The sequence below is a fragment of the Oreochromis niloticus genome, linkage group LG8 (assembly GCF_001858045.2).
Source record: "Oreochromis niloticus isolate F11D_XX linkage group LG8, O_niloticus_UMD_NMBU, whole genome shotgun sequence".
NCBI classification, from domain to species: Eukaryota; Metazoa; Chordata; class Actinopteri; order Cichliformes; family Cichlidae; genus Oreochromis; species Oreochromis niloticus.
Window position 1 is genome coordinate 25,695,047 of NC_031973.2, and position 24,382 is coordinate 25,719,428.

Here is a 24,382-nt window from a genome sequence, read left to right on the forward strand (position 1 = left end):
ACTGTGGATGTATTCAGTTTTCACTATATGATATGGGTAACTGTTTTACTTTTTTTGCATGTGACTTGTGAAAGATCTCTACTATCTCCATCATGGAAATCTCCCTCATGGCCAATCATTATGTTTAACATGCATGTATGGTACTCAGCACAAATTAGCCTCCATATTTGCTTAGATGCTTATGCGTCACATAGCTAAGCGAAGGGAAGTCTTAGGTTAGAGACCTTATTAAGACCTGTTCATTTTAAAAAAGAGAGAGAACAAATGTGTTGTGTGGCTGCCAAGCTAAATGCTCATATCACGTTCCAAAGGAAAACATGCTTCAGATCTCTGTCATACTGTACGAACCCTCGGCTCTTATCACCACGTCACCATGGTAACGAGTTGAGCAGTTATAGCACACTGAGTGAAAAGTGAAGGTAACAGCATGCTCAGTGAAGAACAGAGCTGTTTGTAGCATGGAGAGACTGATAGTTTTCAGTGTCATGGTTGATCCACAAAACACAAACCACAGTCAAAGCTCTGACATCACTTCCCTGTATGTTTTGTGTGGTCCGACTGCCATTTGAACCTGTATTGTCTCGTTAATGTCGAGAAAACCCCCAAACTTCCTCTCCGACCTTCTCCGTGTCTTGTCAGAATCCTGCCGCTCTGTTATCAGCCTTTGCTGCACTGTGCCTGCTACAGATGTAAAACAGGTGCTGGGTCTTTTTCCAGCTCCTTTTAAGGCCACTGAACACAGATCCAGCTTTATTAAGATCTGTCTGTAAAGCCCTAGGGGCTGCCAAATATGGCAATTACATGGCGTCGTACCTCAGAACTGAGACGCTGTGGAAGAATTTCCTCCAATAGAAAGAAAAATGATTATGTGTGAAAATAATGACCAAATGGCTGACAACTATGTGGAAGTCCACAGGGTTGCAAGACTAATGCCACATTAATAAATCGAATGATATTTGCTGTGATCAGAGAAGCTGAACCCCAGCAGCGCTTTAAGAAGTGGAAAACAATTCTGTCGGTGCACTCTAGTAATCTCTTCTCAGCATTAGTCCTTTCTGACTCAACTTTTCTACGAAACAAACAGCTAAGCTCAGGAAACCAAAAAGTCCTTTTGTGTGGTCCTTTCTGCACCACCATCTATGTGGGGCAGATTTAGAGCTCCAACTAATGTGTTGTTTCCTTAATCAGTTAGACAAAAACTAACCAGCAACTGTTTTTATAGTTTCATAGTCACTTTTCTGTTTTTTCTGGATTTATGTTCATCAAATGATTTATTGATTAATTCAGAAAAAACTGCAGATTAATGAGTGGCCGATGGGAGAGCAGAATAACCTAAAAAGGTTTTTAAATGACTATTGAGCAACAACTTTCAGGGCTGCTGCACACCTTATAAAATCAATTTTAGGACTTTAAGAACTCTCTATCCATCCATTTGCTTCTGCTTATCCTTTTTCAGGGTCGCGGGGGGTTCTGGAGCCTATCCCAGCTGTCTTAGGGTGAGAGGCAGGGTATTCCCTGGACAGGTCGCCAGTCTGTCACAGGGCTAACACAGAGAGAGAGAGGCAACCATTCGCGCGCACATTCACTCCCGCATTCGCACCTATGGACAATTAAGTGTTTCCAATTAACCTATCTCCACTAACAGTATGTCTTTGGACATGCAAACTCCGCACAGAAAGACCCCGGCCTGATGGTGGAATTGAACTCGGCACCTACTTGCTGTGAAGCAACAGTGCTAGCCACCGTGACACTGTGCTGTCAATTTTTATGAACTAAAAATAGAAAAATGAGTACCATGTCCACAAAACAACAACAGCAGTTTTAAGAATGACGGTCTTATCTCTGCTTTAAGGCTGAGGAACGGAAATATTGTCCCTTTGATGGGTGGAGACTTGTGGGTCTGCACCAAAAAGAACATGGTCTTTCTGGTGCAGCACAACACAAGAAGCACATAAATGTAATGTCTCTCAGTTTGAAAATTTTTACTCATTCAGCATGTAATTATTGACATTTATGGCCTTTATACTGCCAGGTCACTGAGTTTCATACTCGTCCTATACACCTGTGGCCATTAAAGTGATTCGAACACCTGATTTTAATGATCTGAATGAAGGAATGACACATAAAAAAAATGCTCCACCCACACACACAATAGTAACTAGGCCACAGTCTAGTAGCTGAGGCCAATCAGCCTGCATCTCTGCTATATTTTAATGTTATAAAATTTAGGAATTTAGCAAGAAAAACTACTGGATCCGACCCTCTGTTGGATCCAGCCTCAATCAGCACTATTTTATGCAATAAAATAATCTCTCTTTGCCCAAGCACATCCAAACTGTTTACTACATACATAAGTACACCACACCGCAAACATAACTATGTTTCTTGCCGAAGCATGACCAGGAATCTCATCAGCAGCATGTCTGCAGGAAAAAAATGTTTGTTGTGTGTGACGGAGTACTTCATATGAGAAGTTAGTGAGTTGTTGGTGTGATATGCATGTAGTAACCTGTTATGCAGTAAACTTTGTGTTGTATTAGGGAAAAAAGAGAATATTTTATAAAATAGCGCTGACTGCATCATGCGAAGATCTGCTTTGCTGGCCTGGTGAAGTAAAGCTGGAGCGTGAACTCTAGCTTGTCGGTCTGGTGATTCAAACAGGGTCTCCTCCATACAGGCCTCATTCATAAAGTGCTTTACAAACCCGAACATTACAGATAACAGCTGGATTTTTCCATTTGAGTGCAGCTAGCCGAAAAACATAGAGCCACTTACTGCTAAAGAGACAGACAGTGAAAGTGGACAGTATATCCTCAGCTTTAACATAAAACTCAATGCTGCAGCCTGGGGCGCAAAAGTGATTTTTAGTTATAGTCTCCTTATTTTCCCCTCAGTTATCGATTCTTTCACTGGTTAGCTAACATAAGCTAATGTAAGTCTATTAGCTGCAACCAAACCACATGACAGTACTGACAGAAGATGGCGCTAAACATGTTTTTGAAACTTTAACATTAAGCACTTATTTCTTAAATCCAGCTTCACAGACAGAGCTGATGATGATGTAAATTAGCCTTTATATGTTTAGTGTTTCATGTCCACCTTAAGAGGGTCAAACCCAAAATTAGACGATGACTCCTGAAGGTTTTCCTGCCCGCTAGAAAATCCCTTGAAAATTCTGAAATACAGTGGCCTTACTGTTTTCCTATGCAACCAAAATGCTGACTGTAAAATATTTTATTGAACAAAGACCTCAGCAGCCTTACTATTTTTAATGTGTTCAGCATGTGAACTTTTAGGAGAAGCAAACTTGTTAAAACTGGATTTCTTGTAATATATTTACTGGTGTTTGATCCAGTAAGTAAGATTGATTTCGCTGTTCACAGTGCCTGAAGGTGGCTTTACTGTATTTTGTTGCTGCTAGGTGGAGCTAGGTGGAGCATGAACTACTGCAGTCCAGCTGATGCTGACAGCATATAAAGGCAACTTGTTGCTTAGAAACTGCCCTCTGCTACTGGCACCAAAACAAAGGAGATGTATCTGCCAAGGCTACTATTCAAACACAAATGAATTGTCCTGGGTTTGATTTTTACAAAACCGGGCCAATTCCATATCCTCCAATTGTGTCTGTCTTCCATGTGGTGACTAATTTTAGCTTGGCTATGGGGTATTATTAAAAGAAACGACTTTCACATACAGTCCTCTCGAGATCTCTGGCTGACACGACACAAGAAACAACAACACTGAGAGAAAACTGCACTCAAACAATACGGCCCACACGAGACTGACAATTAAAATGCTTCATGCTAAGAAAATGGACGCGTCTTTTAGGTAAAATCTGTATTTAAAAAAACATTTTATGTTACAGCCCCAGCCCAACAGTAAACTTTTCAGAAAACTGTTAAAACGGCATGAAAAAATAAGTGGGCCAGCTTTAGAATTGAGTGGAGTACACCCACTCCATAAATGATAAATCCTCCAGGAGGCTTTTTACAGGCAGAGCCAAAGGCAAATCCGCCACAGCAGGCTCTGGAGAGACTGCTGTTTTATGTGCTGCTTGTTCCTCGATACAGTTCCCCTCCATCAAAACCTTTAACACAGAGAAGCCTAAACAACGTTAAAACAACCATGAACTGATTGAGATGTGCTAGAGTGGGTTATTCTAACAGCACTAGTGACAGAAATCCCACTGCTTCCCTTTCTAAAACATGATGTAAAACAGAAGCAGCTCTGGATTAAAGCGGTCACCTCCCGACCCCTTCTTCAGCGTGTTCTCATGGTCATTGACCTTTTAACCTAAAACCTTTCAGGGTGGTCCCACTCTGTGTTAGATCTTCGTGAAAAATGTCTCACTTTCCATTCATTTACTTGTTTAAGAGTGACGTTCAAGTATGGGAAGCATTATGATGGGCCAGCATCAGTGGAGCAGGGTGCTTACTGTGGCAGGCTGTGTGTGAGGAATGTCTGGGTCTGGGGCATATCTGACGTTTCCTCTGTGGGTTTTTTTTCCCCTTTTCTTTTTTTTTTTTTTAGGGGCTAGTGCTCCTTTTTTCTTTCTCTGTATGGTCCCGGAGCTGCAAGTACACTGCAGTTCACCAAATAAGGGCATTAAAGGAGGAATGCTGCATTAGACAGAAAAGCATCTTTCCCTCTTTTCATGGAGAAAATAGTTCAGCTTTAAGGGTCTACTGCTTCAGATAGACTGCTGCCTAGATGGCGAAGAATATCAGACGACGTCATTGCTCCAAGTTAAACGATCTTGGGATTCAAGGAAACCGATCGTTTTCCCTCTTATTTTATCTTATATACAGTATATACACTCTTCCAGTGGCAGATGCTCATAATTAAATGCAGCCAAAGCGTTAAGTCCAATTAATCCTTTTAATCCCTGAGATTTCAGTGAAAGGGGATACTCTTAGTGGTCGTCTCCAACACACAGTTCTGGCAGTGAGCACAGAAACCCCAGCTATATGTGTTACCTATTGTTTATGTTTGTGTGGAGAAGCCAATCAGAAGAAAGCTTGCTTAAATGTGGGTGTCCGTAAAGCAAGAGGAACTAAACGGTCGAGCAGAGCATGACTTTTGAATATTAAAATAGCCAGAAGATTAAGAAACTATATATTTTGTTACTAATTCTTGTCTAAATTAATTAACACTAGTTATTATTATTTTGCCCTTGAAGAGAAGGAGTATGTAGTGCTAGCAGTCTAGTGTCCGCAGTTTTCTAGATATCGCTTTCAAATTTTGTGTGACGGTAGATGCCAATAACAGCTAGACCTGATTTTATCTGTGTGAACAGTGGGTCAAGGTCACACAAAATGTGAAAAAAAAACAGTACAACCTTAAGAGATAATATACTAGGCCTTGGAGGACATGAATACCTAGGTTGGCTTAGCATTTGACCTTGACCTTCATTGTTAGCGCCCAAAGTTCACCTTGAAAAAAATTTCAAGAAACCATATTGAGTAATATATCATACGAAAGGGCATGGTGAGCACACTTTAAGCTCTACGACATTATAATGACAGCATAACAGGATGTCATCATATTGTACTAAAAACAAAACATCAAAGGTCAGTCTATCCTTTGCCCTTTGGGTGAGTTTCACTCTGCGTGGTCTTGTTTTTTGTTCTTTTTAAAAATTTTACCAGCATGTGGTAGGATTTCTGTCAGGTTTCCAGTCACTCCAAATGTTTACTTGTCCTTCCCAACTAAACAGCTTGTTTCAGACATTTGCTGAACTGTGGCAATTCCAAGGATTATTTTGAACTGCAGAAAACTACAGAGTGCCTTTCAAGTCATACTGCTGAGCTCTACAGTGACGGAGAGAGACAGCGCTGGATTCTATAGTCTTTAAGGACTTCGTCCGTGCACATGTTCAGCACTTTGGCTAGTGGCTGCTGTTTGAAGTGCTTTATAAATACATTTGCCTTGGCTTTGCAAGTGTGTGTCAAAAATCTGTCTTGTCTGTTCAGCAGAGAAGCAGCAATAAGGAATGGTAAATGGTAAATGGCCTGTATTTGTATAGCGCTTTTCTAGTCCTAAGGACCCCAAAGCGCTTTTACACAACCAGTCATCCACCCATTCACACACACATTCACACAGAAGAATAAAGAAGAGGAAGGGCTAGCATTCTGCTGCTCAAGTGCAACAAGTGGTCTACAGTTTAGAAAGTATTATTTATAGTCAAGAATGCCATATAGTACCCTGTGACTACACAGTGCAAATTATTGGTAAATAGTTTTACAAAATGTAAAACGTTATACAGCATCTCCACCTGACTGAATGAGTGTGAACCATAATTATAATTAAAACTATTGTTTTAGTCTTAGTCAGTAAAGAGAAACAAACACTGAACCCTTCTGAAGCATCTTGATAGCAAAGATATTAAATAAGGGTCTAAATGTGTCTGTTTTCCTTCATGCGGCAATAAAAGTGGAGAGAATGCCATCAAAACAGTTAAAGACAAAGAGCGAGTAGGAGTGACTCATCTAAATCTCTGATACAACAAAGCCAGAGAAAGTCAGAGAAACAGGAACAAATGTCAACCTCAATCACATCATTTCAACCCTCTATTGATGGCTCGAGCCACTCTGTAAACAACGATGAGCCTGATGAGTTTGAAAACAGTAACGGTTGTCATAAGCTCCGAGGGCTTGGAGAGTTCCTATCTTCAGGGGTCTAGAGCACAGAGCGGCCACTTCCCTGACCCACTTTTCCTGCCTTGTGGAGCAGATGAAAAGACCAAAAGACAATGAGGCAGACAGTTTTGGAATCACTGTTACAATGAGAGGAAAACAACTGCACACCAGCCTGGGTGTCGCTGGAAACACATTACACAGTGGAAACGTGCACACGCACGGTCACAAACACCACATTTCCTCCCATTGTCATCACTGGCAACAGAAAAGAGATTCACCATGTGTTGATGTACAGTCAGCTCATCTCCCTCCCCCTCACTGTCCTGCTCACTCACAAAAAGAAAGATGAAAGGTAAAGGTAAACACTCGTGTGACCTTTGATTTCTACAGGATACATGAGAAAGTCACCCTCTGTGTTTCCGGCAGGCTGGTTGGTAGTGTGCGGCCCCCAGTGTTTACTCACAAGCAGCCTAATCTCCAGCCTGATCGGCTGGTATGGGTTTGGTCACCCGTGTCGCATTCCCCTGGCGCTACACTAGCACCAGGCGCAGAATCAGAGCGGGCAGGAGAGACTTCCCAGCCTTTTACTCTCTTCAACTTTCAGTGCATTCGGTTCAACTCTCCAATGTTTAACTCAAAGTCTCCACAACATTAAACACACACCTTTACATATTTCAATGAACTGATTCAGTTCTATTCGCTCCTCCATGAACTAGTGAGGGAAGTTTCTAGTGCGGTTGGAGATTCTCAGCACTGCTAAGTGTTTTTAATCAACCTTCAGTATCAAGATCACATTCCCAGACAGAACTGAGAACACGCTACAAACAATAAAATACTCTAAATGTTTCTCCAGCACAGCAGAAGCAAGCAAAATTCCTAGGAGAACATCTAAAATTGGAAATGTGTGAGTCAGAAATCATTAAGCCACATCACATGATTTTAGTAGCTGCATTACTTTTGACGAAGCAGCAACAAAACATATGAAGTGCTCACTAGCTGCATGCTTTATCCACAACATGCATCAAAGTCATTATATACACACAAGCAGGTATGGGGTCTAAACTGAGCACATTTTACTGGATGAAGTGAAAAATCGTCCATACAAATATTGATTGCTTATTTAAGAATCATTTACAATTTTTCCATTGTTCCAGTTAAATGACTAGAACTCAGTTTATTCTAACACAGCCTTTATACAATCGTTTCAGTCTTTTTTCCACTTTGCTTACTGGCCGTGGCTGCGTAACACCCAAAAATCCCAAAAAACAAACTCGCCTTGCATATTAAAGAACAACTAATAGGCAGTTTAACGGAGTAGTATTTTCAACCAGTGAGGACAGAAACATTTAGCTGTCTAGTGGATAAGTTACATTCTTATTTTATAAAACGTTTAAAAAGAAAAAAGATCATATTCCTTACACTGGATGTGCTTGAAATGCTTTAACATTTCTCAATTGCTAACCAATAACAAGCTGCCTTTGCAGCTGTGTTAAAATCAGCTGGTCTGTGGGTAGCTTATGTTTGATGTATGCACATTATAATATATATATATATATAATTCCTCCAAGTTTCTAAGTAAAAAAACAAAGTTTTTTTTTTTTAACTTAGTGAGGGAAAACAGTTTTAAAAACATTCCCTCACAGCTACTATCTGTGCTTTCATGCTGCTTTCCCCCCCCACCTGTTTCCTCATCAACACGAACTCCACTCTTACTCTCTATCCTGTTCAAGCCAACTTTTCACCTTACGCATACTGTTAACCTGGTCAGGTTGCATACCCCAAAATCTTTTACACTGTGCAACCAAATACCCAGGTAAACTGACAAACACGATACCAAATTTGGCTCAAGTGCCTTTATTTTAGCCAGTCTTGTAGCTGCTTAGCAGAGGAGAAGCACAGTTTTTCATTTACTGTGGCATCAAACACTGTGCACAACATCTGAATAACTGTTATACTGAATCTCGGGTCTGTCTAGACAGTTTATGGTTGATTTCAGTAACATAATCACTGTTGCCAGCCACAGCTTCCCACACAGTTGCAGCAGAGACAGTGTCATTTACTTCTCACAACAAATGACAACAAAGTCATCTTCCAGCTAGCACATCACCTTCACATCTGCACCACTTTTTACATAACTCACGCCAGCTTTTCTAAACTTTTTTATGTCCTGACATATAATCATGTTAAATGTCACATTTCTCTTAAGTATACTGATATAGGAGGGTTGTTTTTAACCATATTGCAAAGCCTTAATGAGCAGTTTCCAAAACATCTGTATAGACATCACACAAGAGTATAATCAAGTAAGATCAACAGTTATTGTAGGAAATGCTCCTCTAAAGAAAGGGAGTGACAGTGTTAGTGAAAGCCCTGATGGGTTGAGTGAAACTCAGTGTAAACCGATTCACCAGCAAAGCCCTGCACCACAAGCCTCGGTCACAGCAAGCTGACTTTTTCAGTGTCTTTTGAAGTAGGAATCACACATACCAAGAAATAGCACTACCCCTAAACTGTACAACTGCAACACACAGACATGGACACCTGCTGTGCCCTGAACTTTAAGATTTAGAAAATTTTGATCTTCACCTTCACAGCCTGGCTTCCACGCCCATACAGAATGTAATGCGTAAGCAGCAAAAAACATCCTTTACTCACCGATTCGTCCAGGGCAAAGCGCAGACAGCCATGTTCGTACAGCACAAAAAATCTCCGTTGCCATTTCTGTGAGAAGAAATTAGGTATTAGTAGCTACCCTCAATTTTATTGACTTAGAGGCATCATACTCAGTACTCCTGTTACAGGGCATTTCTGGTAACTGGAGGTAGGTATGCAAGCATTAATGTCCATACAGTACATTGTACCAACATTTTATAGAGCAACATGCAGGACTACAACAAATGCCCTTACCCGAGATCTCTGCATAGGATTGTCAAAGTCAGTTCCTTCAGGGGCCAAACACAGCCATCCACCATAAATAGGTTTGGCCTGTAAAAAGAAAGAGGAAGTAAAAAAAACACCAATTAAGGTAATCATTAAAGCTGGAAAAGAGTGGGAAATAAAGGCGATGGGAAGGAGAAGGAGAAGGTTTTTTGTGCTTTTTGGATGTTGCCTCTCTTCATGCATTGCATTTTACACACAAAACCGCTTTGCGTGTCTTTTGATGTAATCAGCTCTATATGATGACATGCTTCAGTGCCTCTTTCCACCCATGTCACCACAGTAGATGAGATCCATATGACAAACTGACGGATGGCGTGTTTGACTGAAAAGTACCTCAATGAAAAAGATGGACAGAACTTCCATATAAACACCAAATGTGATCGCAGTTTTTTGTCTGCCAGTAGCAACAACTAAACTCAGATGAAGCTGGACGTGAAGCCAGCTTCATCATCTGTCATTTTATGTATTTGAATACTGAAAAAAATTATTTGTGTATCATTTAAGCCCAACTAAGGATAAGGGTTGGGAATTCGCATCAGCTACAATTGTGTATATTGGGTGCGAACAACATTAAACTGATTATCCCTATTAAATAAGCAAAATTATATCACAATGACACCACTAGCTGCATTCCTCAGAACTACAGCATCAGAAGAATTTGGTTCCTTCTAGTTGGCTCGGAGTCTGCCACTATGATTTCAGTACAAAAAGTAAAAATGATTTAATATGCCGCAACTATTAGCTTTCTACGTGTATTACTATTTTCATGTTAGCTAAAAAGGCATGGAGCGTGAACTGTAGCAGATTCAGTTCATCCAGAGAAAAGGTGTGGCTCTTACACCCCTCCGTCCTGCAACCAATCGATTGGTTGAAGAGCAGACCAAGACCATCTCTGGTTCGCCACACTCCAGGCCAAAAGTGACATCATAAATGCTGGCTCAAGTGCAGCAATGACAAGCATAAACTCTGCGTCACACTCGGTCTCTGTGCTTTAAATGTTATTCATTAACAAGCATCTCGCATACAAGCACTCACTCTCACACCTCTTCAATAAAACCCAACCTAAAAAGATTTTTCTGGAAAGTAAATGCATCCAACCAGTAGAGTGTTATTCCAATTCTCCTCCATGTCACTGCATGCCTACCATAAATCTATACGTGCCTAGTTCAACTTGCCTTGGCATGCCACTTAGGGGAGTTTTGGTGGGCTGAACCCAGTATAAAGGATATTTAGCATGGGTAGGTGTGATACAGTTCAAATCTGGGGTCAAGAGCTCAGATTTTCATACAGTTAGACACTTCTAATGTGGCTCTAATCATTCACATGAACAGCGTTGATTTGTTTGCGCATACAGACATGTACACAAGGAGATCGCAAAATTCTTGTCATGCAACAACACGGATGTGGAAAATGTAAACATTGCATTTGTAGCAGTGCATTGAGGGTTTAAGGCACAGCTATGGTCACTAAGCATGCCTCCCATCGTGTACCTGTCAGTACCTCCTCAGACTGCAGTGGTTGTCCAGATACTACATGAGAATAGGAACTTAAGTTTATCTTTGGACTGGCGACAACACAGGGAATCCAGCTCTCACCTACAAAATAAAACCCACGTGGTAGCCGTCTACAGCTGTAAATCCAGCTTAACTTAGGCTTTAGAGTCTCTGTGATCACTTACTTTTAACACACAACAGAGGTGCTGACATCTTTTCCTGCTGTGCAACTATTCATTCTGTTCTCAGCTCACAACTGCTGTCTAAAAGTACTTCCTGGACAAACCTTTAATCATTTCTATAATTGTGCCGCCACTTGGCAGCATAAACATAACTATATCACTGACTGCACAGTGTTGTGTGATGAGTTTAACTGACATGCAAAATGAGCAATCACTGAAACAGATGACAGAATGTTGGCTTCAACATTGCTGTTGCACAAAGGTACACGGGTTATCGTTAAAAAGCTCTCTAAATGTTTCTTCAAGCACTGCTTCCCCACAGAAGACACAAAATATATACGTTTTATTTCAACAAAGCAAAAGGTCTTGACTGCATACCACAATAATTATGGTCGTACTGATTTCTCTGATAGGGTATTGAAAAAAATAAATAAATAAAAAAAAAATCATAAGAGAGATGCATTGGTGGTTCCCAACTAGTTTTAGTTAGTTTATTTTAGTCTAAAGCTGGACAAACGGACTCCAAACTCCACAAAGTCTGACGACAGGGATAAAAAAAAAAAATGGATGAAAAGAAAACATTTTATATCCATTTGAGCGTCCTTTTTAGGTTATTGAGACAGCTAACAGCTAACAGCAGTTTACATTTACTTAAAGCTTGTAACTTTCAGGGCTCAACATATTGCATTGGTCCAATGGCCTGGAGCAAGTTAAATAAAACAAAAAGAAAAAAGTCAATTCACTTTATTTTTATTTTTTTTTGCTTCATTCTTAACACAGCAACAGCATAATTTAAAGACGAGTAAAAGTAAAAATTTACAAGGCAGTAGCCATTGTTAAAAAATGTTAACTTTTTCCTGGTGCTGATACCTGGCACAGGTCAACTTAAGCCTGGCCTGAGACACAGGTGGAAATCATGGTTTATCCACCAAAAGACCCAGGAACTGTCATTTTACAATAACTTTTATTCAGGAAGTACCTCAATATCCCAGTTCGCCTAGCAGAATCAAGATTAAGCAAACTCACCCTCCACATGCCATCCTTTGCAATACAGGACAATTGGACTTTGTCAGTCATCGTTTAGAAAATCTCGTGGTCTGCTCTGACTTAATTTCGAGAAATGTTTGCAGCGGCTGGTTTTTAGGAATGCCAAGTAAGCTACCAAAATTAATATCATACTCTAATGATCGATCCTGTTCTCTAAAAGCTGCTGCAGCTTTAGAGAGCACTAAACATCTTGCTGAATTTGAACTGAGGCATTGTTTCCTCCAACTGAAATGCAGATAGAGGAATCGAGTGGTAGTCCTAACTGTTACTCTGAGAAGTACGTTTATTTAGGCGGGGGTGCTGTTTTCACTGTCCGAGCTTGTTGGTGACAAAAACAAACGCAGCTGGGTGTGACACCAGGGGACCCATGTGAAAGCCTCCACACAAAAGACTGGAACAGAACTGACAGGCACAGAACCGTGGATATGATCTCTAGCCCGTTGGGCGTGTAGCGCAGCCTGCGGTTAGTAACTGCGTTGGAACATTTGGTACGTGTTAAACCTATGGACTGGCTCAAAAGCTCAAATAGTGGGATGTTGAGCAGCTGCCGGTGGGGAGCTCTACTCTATTTCCCAACCCCGCACTTCCTCTCTCTCCCTGTGACTCCTGCTCCCACTCCTCAAGTCCCAACACATCCCAGCTCGTCTTTCTCCGGGTCTCCCACGTGTGTGTAAACCTTCGCCTGACTGCATGCTCTATCACTGTCTTGCCTCCCACCAACGCTCCCTGAAAACACGATCAGTTTTCTCCAATGGGAAGCGACTGCCAGCTCCAGTCTGCGAGCACAAAGTCACAGATTGAATGCTGTGACAAAAGACAGGGACCTTGTCGGGGCACACAAACTCCTTTGGTGCATGCCGACTGTAACAAAAGAATTTGAGGCAAACTCCTCCCCCAACCCACCTTTTATTCCAACAGCGCTGAACCGAGAGATTGTTTATACTGGACACTATCCCTCAGACATTCGGCTCTCTTCCCTTTGCATAACTTTTCAATGCGGGCTGTATGTTTCAAAGCTGAATCTGCAATCTTCAGCTGCCTTTGAGCTCTGAATAACTTCTATTTAATTTAGGACTGAAATTCACTTAGCCAAATCAGCTCGTCATGGTGTTTTAACAGCATCACGCAGCTTTAGTGGAGCCTTCTTTTCTCTGGGTTGTTGAGTTCATCCCCTCAGCCTCTGCCTGGATCAGTGTCTCAACACTGGGAACATTTTTATAACTCCTAACCCTCATCTTGGACCTGCTGAACAAGACTCAGAAGTTTAACACTGATTAAATGGTGTTACATAACACAGGTTTAGGCCAGTAATGACCTGGTGTCTGGTGCGGAGCGCTAACTGGTTTGAAGACTCTCCAGATAGCATCCTCACAAAATTTACTAATGTAACTGAGCTCTCTGCAAACTGTTTGAATAGCTGACAGACATTTCCCAAAGCCTGTGGGCGACTGGGACAACAGAGATGAGCAAAGACTGATTTCTAGAATGCTAGAGAAGTAGGACTCGCTGGTTCCTGTGCCGTCATATGGGCTGTGGGAGAGAGTGCGGGCCAGGTCACAGGGAGATTAAAGGAAGTGATGTAACCGTTACTCAATCCATCCAGACTTGGGGGTGTAAGAGTTAACATCCAATAAACTCTTTTTAAAAAAAGAAAACAAGTGCGTGCCCCCCACACACTCGCACAACAGAAGAAGATGCTGACGTTGCTGTTACGGCTCTTAAGCCACGTTCACGGGCACATCTGGGCCTCATCATCTGGGATCAATTACAGGATACAACAGAGACTAAACTGATCTGAGTGTGAGGGACTGAAAAAACTCATGACATGATCTCAACTGAATGCAGCCTCGCTTCACAATCCCATTCAATGATAGCCATGTGGGGCTGTGAAGCTGCACCATAAAAGCAAAGAGTGACTATAGGAGTTGTTTTTTGTTGTTGTTAATTTTTTGTCATTTCTGTAGTTTTATTCAACTGTGGTGTGAACTCTATTGTGGTTTCCACAGGACGTTAATCTAGGTATTGGGTTTGCCACACTGGACCCAAAGATGGAGCTACTAAAGGTAAAGTAAAGGGCTACCTCAGAAAAAAAAGAGAGAGAGAGAAAAAAATCAATGACAAATGCTTCTGATCGGTTCTGTCCACTATGATTCTCTTCTTGTGAAAATGAAGAGCTTGTTATAACAAAACCTAACAATCAGTTCTCAAACACTTCCAAATACGAGCTGGTCCTGGAAAGTGACAAATGCAGAACTTGCTATTCGCTAAGGCTGAGCCATCGATCAAATATTTGGTTAAATTGAGATTTCGATTTCCAGAGATTATAAATATAGGTAGTCAGGACAAAACTACTTCTTTTTGGCTTTTATGATTGGCAAGAGTCCCTCGGCAGGCAGCCAAGGCTTGGTGAGACTGGCTAAATGGGCAAATAAACCAATTATTTTCTCAACTTACTTCCTTTTCATTTGAATTGGGCTGTACTTGAAGTTTAAGGTCATCGCATTAAAAAAATGTTTTTAGTCAAGCATTCATTGAACTTTAATGTTTACCACAAAGGCGGTAAATGTCAAAAAATACAATCATTGATCAAAATAATTGTGATTATGGTTTTTGAAATAACTGAGCAACACTACTGCTCACAACCACCGTGGAAAAGAGGTATCAGTCCAAGTGTAGACACTGATTCTCCAAGTCTCTGGTCAAACACAATTTTTCCAATACATATTCCTTCAACTAGTCTTTTGATAAAGGTCATGGCTGTCTAACACTTTGTTTTCCTAAGTTTTTCATTTCAGAGATGTACTCGAGATAGCACAAATGACGAAGCATTTTCATGCTCATACCATTCTTGTTCTTGTAACAGTGACAATAAAGATCTATTCAGTGACTCCTGGCGCCCCGCGGATAGGTGACCATTAAACTATGACTGCAAAATGGCCCCGCACAGGATACCATCGTTTTCTTTCCTTTTAGGCTTTCACCTGTCTGTATATTAAGGAAGTACAGAAATCACAAGAGTTCTTGTGATTCAGCCAAAATAAACACTTCGCCTTGACTTTCTCTACGCAGACACTGCAATGCTGTCTCGCAAGTCTTTCGGAGACTGGTTGCATCACAAGCCAAGAAAAATTGTTTCTTTATTGACGTGATCGTTAATCAGCTCGACTCATCAAGAGGGCTGTGCCAACCTTTTGTTGTTTAAATATAACACATAACAGCTTTATAGCAACAAGCCTGTCACGGCCAGCCTTATTAGCGAGCAGTAATAGCCCTTCTTAATTATTATTATTTATTTATTTATTTTTTTACAAATTTCGACATAAAAAGCCTTTAAATCATTGACTCTTTTGATCTTTTTTTCTTACCTGGGTCAAATCCTGGTCTGTCAGTAGGTGCAGCTCCCGGGGTTTGAAGCAGTTCTGACATTTACTTTTGTTGAAGAAGTTTGCTTGGAATTTCCTACAGGGATTTTCTTTAGCGGTAGACATTATATTTCACCTCTTAATAATTATAATATTTTTTAAAAATGAATAATTTCCGTGGGGAAACGCAGAAGGTGCAATCTCGCTGTTTTCTTGTGCGTCTCTTCTTATCCTAACTTGGAAAAAGCCCCAGCACACCGATGCATTGTCAAGTTAAAAAAAAAAAAGAAGACCAAACCAAGAGTTTAACAGTTCTGGGACGACGTTCAAAGCTTCTTTTATCGCTTTAGCTGTATCCAATTGCTGCCTCCCAATAAATAATTAGCTGCCATCAAGCCAGCCTTCTCATCCTTCAGTGATGAATGCCTTTCAGTCCATGGCCTGCAACCACAAAGCGTAGCGGCGAGAAGGTAGCTAATATCCTGTTAGCTTTCCAATGGGTATCCAGATCAATAACGTGATGGTGTGAGCCGCAAAAGCAACATTTGTACACAGTTATGGCCTTCGAGCTCCGGGAAAACAGTGTCATTTAAGTAACAACACACTCCCATATGAAAGACTCAATACAAAAGACGGCTCACAGTCAGACAGGAGGCTACTATCCCGTTCGCAGCACTCAGTCCATGCAAAGTTCATCCAGTGCTCCTTGCTAAGCTAGCCCAGTTAGCTCGCACACAGATAGGCTAGCTAATGAAATCCTTCCCTTGCTGGCGTATTCAACTTTTTAAAGAAAAAGAGTCGGTCAAAAAAATCAAAAAGCTTCATGTGCTTTCCCCCCAGGTGGGAACGCAGTATGCAGGGCGAGCACCTCTTGGGCAGTCACAGATGCCAAAACGAGTACTTAGGGCTTGGTTCCATAACTAGCCTGGTTAGCAGCAGTGGGTTTATTTTCTTCTTTCCCAACGGAGCAAGGGGGAGAACACAGAAGAGAGCGCAAATACACACAGCCTCCTGGAATTCTACGTGCTCTCGCGATAACTGCTCACTGCCGCCACCCACCGAAAGAAGACAGTTAATGAAATGTTTTAGTTATACATACTTGGGGGCGCAGGCATAGTCATGCTTATGTTTTTGAATGTCAAATATGATCCTTTATTAAAAATAGAATTAACACCACTATTAATACCACTTTAAAACAGATGGAAAAAACTTGTATTCTTTTCTTGATTTGTGTAAATTGTGTACACATTTTGCCAGCTCACACAACAACACACAGTTCAAAATATGTATTGATAGATGTTTTTGTTTTCCCCTATTAAAAAAAACAACTGACAACAGAATAATATATAATTTGGGGAAAATGTGTTTCCTTGAAACAGCAGTACAATGCAAACTCTCTGAAGACGAAGTGCAAGTCACACTCTCACTTATCGTCCATCCCCTCAGGCTGGCAACAAGGAAACATGCCTTAGATGCTGCGCACCACATATGTGTGTATTAATGGCTGACTGAAGCAGAGGCTATTATAAGCAGTAGGTTCCAGTGGACAGCAGCAGGTCAGACACACAGAGAACAGAGCTGTGTGAATGGACAAGGGACACTGAGGGAGGAGAAGGGCCTCTGTTACCTAACTAAACCCTGAAAACATCAACGGCCAGTCTTGCTGAAGGATTAGCTCCTGGTCAGCGCTGTAAGTGAACCAATAATAACACAGATTATAGGTTTGTGCATGCCTGTTGTGTGGTTGCTATAGCTATGCACTTCACAAGCTGACTTAACCTCCAATCATGTGTCAGTCCAAACATGGGGCTAAGCTGGGAATTGGATCTCTGGATCATCAGTTTTAATATGGCTTAGGGGTTTCCTTAATGTGTTTTCCTCAAGTAAAGCAGGGAAAGTAAGGTTATTTAATTTATTTATAAATTATATTACATTATAAATGCGAGGCTCCCTGGCTGCCCCCCTTAGGGTATCCTATGACATTATCCTGGAGGTGACATAGTGCAAGAAAATTCTGTGGCGGCATCATGGCCAGAATATATTTAGCTGTTCTCCTTAAACTCACTTTACATGGCAAGTGTGTAGCAAGGCCTCCAAATGCAATCTGTTACCCTAGGACACTTAACACAGTTATAACAGAAGAACACATTCACAGCAAATATGCCAACTATATTGGTCTTAAACTCTCTTTCAATATAGGGAAGGTACAAATGATATTTCTCATTATAGGGTATATACTGATCTGCTTTTCAGCTACAGTTTAGAAGAGATTGCTAACACCGCCCTCACATGTGTGCAAAATTATAAGTTGGATCAACAGCTGATTATCTCAGCTTAGTACTAAGACTGGAAGCAGGGTGAAACAGCAAGCTTAGCTCTGTCTAAAGGTAGAAATTTAACCTTCTAACAAATGTACAGAATTTCTATTTAACATATTATATATTTATATGTAAAATAACAACAGCAAAATAAATAAATAAATAAAATAAAATAAAGAGAAAAGAAAACATATGTGGTTTTACACTTAGTTACTCCAGATATGCTGTTAGGCTTTAACTATTTTTTCAGTGTTTATGTATACTGGTTATCACAGTCACCTAACATGAGAAAGATTCATTTGGTATATTTTGATACCATATATTAGAATAGAATAGAATAATCCTTTAATTGTCCCACAAGGGGAAATTTGGTTGTAACAGCAGCCAAAAAGACACATATACAAACAAACAGTACACAGGACACAGAACAGAAACATACACAATTTTTCTTACATATTTACTTACATATTATACGATATTATATTATAGTTTTTATGAGTATTCTCCACACACTGACCCATCTGTTTTCTCTGCTACAGAACATGGGCCTGCCCTCGGTGATAGTGTTGCCCCTGTTGATCGTTGTGGCAGCAGGGGTGTACTACATCTACAATGAGATTTTGCACTTCATGTCCAAGTCCTTAGTACGAAACAAAGTGGTGGTGATCACTGATGCTGTGTCTGGGGTGGGGACCGGTAAGGGATCCAATTTTTGTTTTTATTATTTCATTTTACTTTGATCTGAACTCGACATTTAATGAACATAATCTTCTTTTTTTTCCCAGAGTGTGCCCGTCTCTTCCACAAGGGTGGGGCCAGACTGATCCTTTGTGGGACTGGCTGGGATAAGCTGGAGTCTCTGTATGACTCTTTGACAACTGATGCTGACCCCAGAGAGGTGAGGAATTTATCAGTTAACTTTTAATATGGCTATTTCAGTAAAAGTAATGTCTGTTAGTATGTGAAGGAAGCTTTTGCAATAAAATGACAACCTTTAGCACACAGCAAAGCCTCCTCGTACTATACCAGAACAAATTCCCCAACTAACTGACAGGAATTAACATGTGACACCACACCACACAAGTTTTACAGTTTTCTTAATTAACAGAATATCAGGTTCTGTCCTTGTCTTTATCGTAATCCTGCTCACTCACCACCTCACAGATCACCACTTCCTCTGGAGAACACAATAGCAGGATATCATGTCAGACAGCAAGTAGTCCACCACATGCCTTCTATGTACAGGCCCAAGCACATGGATGTTTATGGGATGAAATCTAGTATATGTATGACATAAAGCTGAAACTTTTCTGCTTAGAGTTATGGTTGTTATCCTTGGAGTTATTGTTGACTGGCACTTTCTTTTATCAAGGATTATGTTCTTGATCTTTGAAGACACAGAATGGTGACAGAATTACTCAAAAAGCTCAGTTAACCCTCATAACCTCTTTCTAATGCTTTTCAGTTTGATATGAAGTCAAGAAAAGAGTACTAAATTTTGTCAAATGAAAATGGAGCTAAAAGAAAATCTTAACGCTAATATGAAGCTTGTGATTAGTTTAGCTTAGTAGCCTTTAAACCTCCAAGCAGGAGGAAAACAGCTTCAGTCTATCTAAACATAATTGTCCATCAGTTACACAGGTGTTCAAACTAAACTAACCCTTGTTTATTGACAGACCTTTGCCCCAAAGTTGGTAATTCTGGACTTCAGTGATATGGACAGTATGGAGGACGTGATTGCTGAGGTGGTCGATTGTTATGGTTGTGTGGACGTGCTGATCTGCAATAGCAGTATGAAGCTTAAAGCACCGGTTCAGAGTATCTCCTTGGAACAGGACAGAAATATCATGGATGTTAACTACTTTGGCCCAAGCACTCTAGCCAAAGGTGGGGTTGGCATTCTTAGAAATCCAGTAGCATTTCTTTAAGTTTGTTATTATTAACATCTTATGAATGATATTTTTAAAAATGTGGCAGGTGTTCTTCCAATGATGATTTCAAGACGATCAGGCCACATCGTACTGGTCAACAGCATCCAGGGCAGACTGGCTGTTCCATTCAGAAGTTCATGTGAGTTCCTGACAAAGGTCACTGCAACTCTTTAGAAGTACACTTAGCACTGAATAAAAACAAGAGCAGTGAGCAACATATTTGCAAGAAATACATTTTTACTTTTTATATATATGTGATTCCATTTTAAATAATCTTAAATAAGATTAATCCTAATTATTTAAAAATACATGGAATTGCTAGTTAATGGTTAGGTATACCTAGGTACAACCTATGGACTGTGGAAAGCCTATTCAGCCTATTCAGCCTGTTCAGTAGTAGAAAAGCACCTTCACAGCATGATATAATACACGTGTGGACGTCTAGGGACAAAACAGAAAGCAATTAAACAAATGCTGTATGGTATGTTTGGAATTCTTCCGTGCCTGCCACACTTCTTTTGTGAGTGTATCATTATACGTGTTTGTGTTCATACCTGTCAGATGCCGCGTCTAAGCATGCGGCGCAGGCCTTCTTTGACTGTCTCCGAGCTGAAGTGGAAGAGTATGGAATAATTGTCAGCACCATCAGTCATACCTTCATCAATGCTTCTGAACTGCCGCCAGTAGAGGAACCTGTTCCCAAACCAAACCCTGTCGCTGAATGTGAGTAAAACAGTAGCAATGAAGCATTAAGGTGACCGAATGGTTCATGGAATGAATACATGTTCAGATTTCTGAAATGTTCCTGTTATTGTGGTGCATGGGCAAATCTAAATGAATCTGTCCTCTCGCAGTTATTGCCAGGCAGCTGACCCACGGTGTGCGCCCGTCGGTCCTGGCCAATGAAATCATGCAAACCGTGAACAGGAAGAGGAAAGAGGTTCTGCTGGTCCACCCCATCCCCAGGGTGGCTCTCCATCTGCGCTCCCTCTTCCCCCCCTTCCTCTTCGCTGTGCTGGCTGCTGGAGTGAAAGACTCAGTGTTGGCTGAGCAGATGCAGTAGAAGAAAGGCTAGTGTGTGAGAGAAAGAGATGTGAAGTAAAGCTTAGAGATTTATTTGTTTTGGATATGCCAATTAAGTAAATGTATATCCTGAGGATTCCAGATGGGTTTGTAATAATAATGCTGAACAGATAGTTAATAATGACCAGTAAAGCACCTTAAGATGCAATGATAGAGGCCTTAAAGGTGCTTTTTGGAATTACCCTCTGCAGAAATGAATGACTATCACCAGGGGGCAGTGTTTTACCTGTGGCTGTATAGCGATACGTGCTGCTGTTTAACCTTTTAAAATCTGAACCATAAAATAATTACCAGAAAACTCTCTTTTTTGGGGGGAAAATGGAGTGTTTATTGGAGCTCCTGACATATAAGTTTTAATTTGTATCATATTTGCTACATACAACATTTTTTTGTCATAATTTATTGCTTAAAAAAGTATTGTGCAATTTATTGTTTAAGTTTTTCAGATGAGTGGTGTGGTGGGAGAGAATCATACTGATGATGAAGAAGTCTCAAAAACTCACAAAATCTCTTGTACTAAATATGATACCATAGGAGCTAAGCAGTTAACTTGTAATCTTTTTTGCTGCCACTTTAATTCCTTACCTGGGTAAATAATGGCTACATTAACTTACTGCACCATCTAGTGGTACAACTAAGGTTACACAAAAGTACTACGAGCCCCTTCAGTTTCAAATGATAATGCTCAACACAACGCCTCTATCCGTTTTTGTTTTTAACTTTCTGTTGACAGCTGAAAAAGAGGAATTTCTAAATGAATGAATTTATAATAGTTGCTTTTAGACAGAGGATGTTTTTGCCCATTTGTGGCAGAGGAAACAAGGTGTGAACCCATTAATCTCATAAAGCTTGAAAGGCTAACATGATAGCATTTAATCAGAAAGCCAACAAGCAGATTTTTGATAAGATAAAAGCTCTCTCGCATCTCCACCAGCAAGCATCCTGCTCTTTGTCTTCATTGCTCAACAGCATGTGATGAAAACGAAATTATATCAAATCAAATCACTGACCTGGGATGACCTCAAATGTTCCTCATTTATTGTAATTATATGGGTTGTGCTTTTTCACCGTATCTTATGTTGCCTGCCTGTTTATTCCTCTTAATTTAGACATTAAATTTCATGTATACATTAGATTAGAGTGAAACTGTACTGATGCCTGCAGGGAAATGGATCTGATTAAGTGCAAGTCAAGCAGGAAGCGCTTTTGATGATTACAAAACCAAGAGAAAATGGAATAATTGCAATAAATATTAGTCTTAATTAAATAGCAAGCTCACTGTGTTTCCTGTCTTGTATCTTGCAGTACATTGGCTGTGTCATGCTATTAGCAGATAAGCCCTTCTCCAGAAATTAGTTTTCCCATAAGAAAATATAATGCATGATGGTGGTGTTCATGAGCTACACACACATGAAATGATAGAAGAGTAAAGTGATTTTCATCATATAACCATATATTTTATTTTATTATTTTTCTTTTTCATGCAGTCATGGTAACAGGTTACACTGATCATTAATATATCTCTAGAAAATGCCACCAGACCGTATTCTCATGGAAGGGCTGGTACTTGGTCCTAATTCAGTGCTCCTCCCATTTCCTAAAGGAAATGAATTCACTTTGTTGGGAGTCTAAATAAACTGTTTTCCTCCCAAGATCTCTCTCTCTCTCTCTCTCCCTCTCTCTCTTTTTTGAGGTGCTATCAATACAAGTGGACTTAGTTGAATTATTACTATGTCGATCTCTCTGCTTGTTGTGTTGTGAATGAACTGGGAATAATAAATGGGAGCTGACATACACTTTTTGGTAAAATATTATCATGTTTTTAGCTACAAATCAAGTCTGGGAGACTCTGCGTTGCTGCAAGAAAGATGTGTATCCAAAAAGAACTGAGCGGGTTATTAATGCATTATATGGGTCTAATGATGATTATTGCCAGTTAGCTGAACCTTTTGCTTTTTGATGCATGATATATAGAAATGGCCTGGACCCACGAGCCCATAGTGCCGATTATGCTAAATTCAATACACAGACCTGCCAGAAACTAACGGTAAGTAATGTTTTGTGTTCTTCTGCACACTGTCCAGGTCAGGTTTACATGGAGTAATAGTTGGATGTAAAGTAGCTGTAAATTTAAGAGCAGCTTTATATGTTCTTCAGTTCAGTCTGTCATTTGATCACTTTGCTTTAGCTAAAACTGAATAATGTAATAATTTTATATTTATGCAAAATGAAAAGTGCATGAAAATGAACATAAAACACTTTCATTCCTGGTCTTTGTTTAACTATTATCTTTAAAATTACTGTTATTTTGTTCCTAATTATTTGTACCTGCTTGGTAGTTTTTGTTATTTGAATTTAACGTGAAAGGGTGTTGTGCTCCTGGAATCATAATTTCCCTGAGGGAACCACCCCAAGGTATTAATAAAGTTCTATTCTATTCTATTCTATTCTATTCTATTCTATTCGTCTTAGAGAAAATACACATGTGATCTGACTACTGGCCCCTTCAACATGGTTTTTTATAAGTAACTATAACATTAACTTATGAATCATGGAAGCATTACGTTATATGAGAAAGATGCGTAAGGGGGCACATGTATGCGAAAGTCAAACTATAAATGAATGTATTTCCCTTCTTGATGCATGCTCAACCATCCAAGTAAGTAAATCCCCAAAAGTTGATTCTATTTATCTGGACGTAGCGATCCCGATAAATAGAATCAACTTTTGGGAATGTATTTCCCGGTACATCCTCCAGGTGGCAGCAGCGCATAGTTATTATGACACCACCACATGACTGGCGATGATCCTCCTTTCATAGTCTTTATCCAGGGGAAAAATCGCCCCAGCATTTATTCTGATGAAATATTAACTCCCTCTGCCAATTTATGACTTTATGAAATGTATAATGTATGATAAATAGACACAAATTCATAAGCTGTGACCTATTTTTCTTCGATTTTGTTTTTCGTCACCTCTCACTATGGCACCTCTCATCTACTGTTGCAACAACTGCTTTTGCTGTGCAATAGAAAATAAGAAAAACAAAACCAAACAAAAAATTCCCACAAAAAACAAGAAACCATATGAATTCCAGTTTGTTAATAACACTGGTTATTCCCTGTAAAAACTGCTGCAAGACAAAGAGCTTTTTCATGATGTTTACACAGATGTCTTACGTCTAATTACATGCCGCTCTTGGATTTATTGCCCTCATCACTTCAGGGTTGCAAGACACGAGCTGCTAGAATGCTTTGGGATCAATATTCACCCATGTGCTTGGAACATTTGGCACATTATATCAGAGACAACACGTCATACAGGATGTCCAGTTCTTCTTGTTACAACCGTGACGTTAATGAGGAGTAAATCCAGCAGATCTGGTCGA

The 24,382-nt window shown here is 40.2% G+C and overlaps 2 protein-coding genes across 2 annotated transcripts in view; one reads left to right on the forward strand and one right to left on the reverse strand.

The window, feature by feature from the left end:
* LOC100711979 (myosin phosphatase Rho interacting protein) overlaps positions 1-16,718 on the reverse strand; it is a 44,508-nt gene extending 27,790 nt beyond the window's left edge. The window contains 3 exon segments of the mRNA XM_005447936.3: positions 9,294-9,359; positions 9,546-9,623; positions 15,666-16,718. Of these exon segments, the coding sequence (XP_005447993.2) occupies positions 9,294-9,359; positions 9,546-9,623; positions 15,666-15,788 (267 nt within the window). The 5' untranslated portion in view covers positions 15,789-16,718.
* Positions 16,719-17,115: 397 nt separating this feature from the next.
* dhrs7cb (dehydrogenase/reductase (SDR family) member 7Cb) lies at positions 17,116-22,646 on the forward strand. The gene is made up of 7 exons (XM_003438657.5): positions 17,116-17,352; positions 18,520-18,676; positions 18,766-18,878; positions 19,657-19,867; positions 19,958-20,050; positions 20,473-20,634; positions 20,766-22,646. Exons 2-7 carry the CDS (start codon positions 18,523-18,525, stop codon positions 20,972-20,974), a joined length of 942 nt encoding a protein of 313 aa, XP_003438705.1. The 5' UTR covers positions 17,116-17,352; positions 18,520-18,522; the 3' UTR covers positions 20,975-22,646.
* The last annotated feature ends 1,736 nt before the right edge of the window (positions 22,647-24,382 follow it).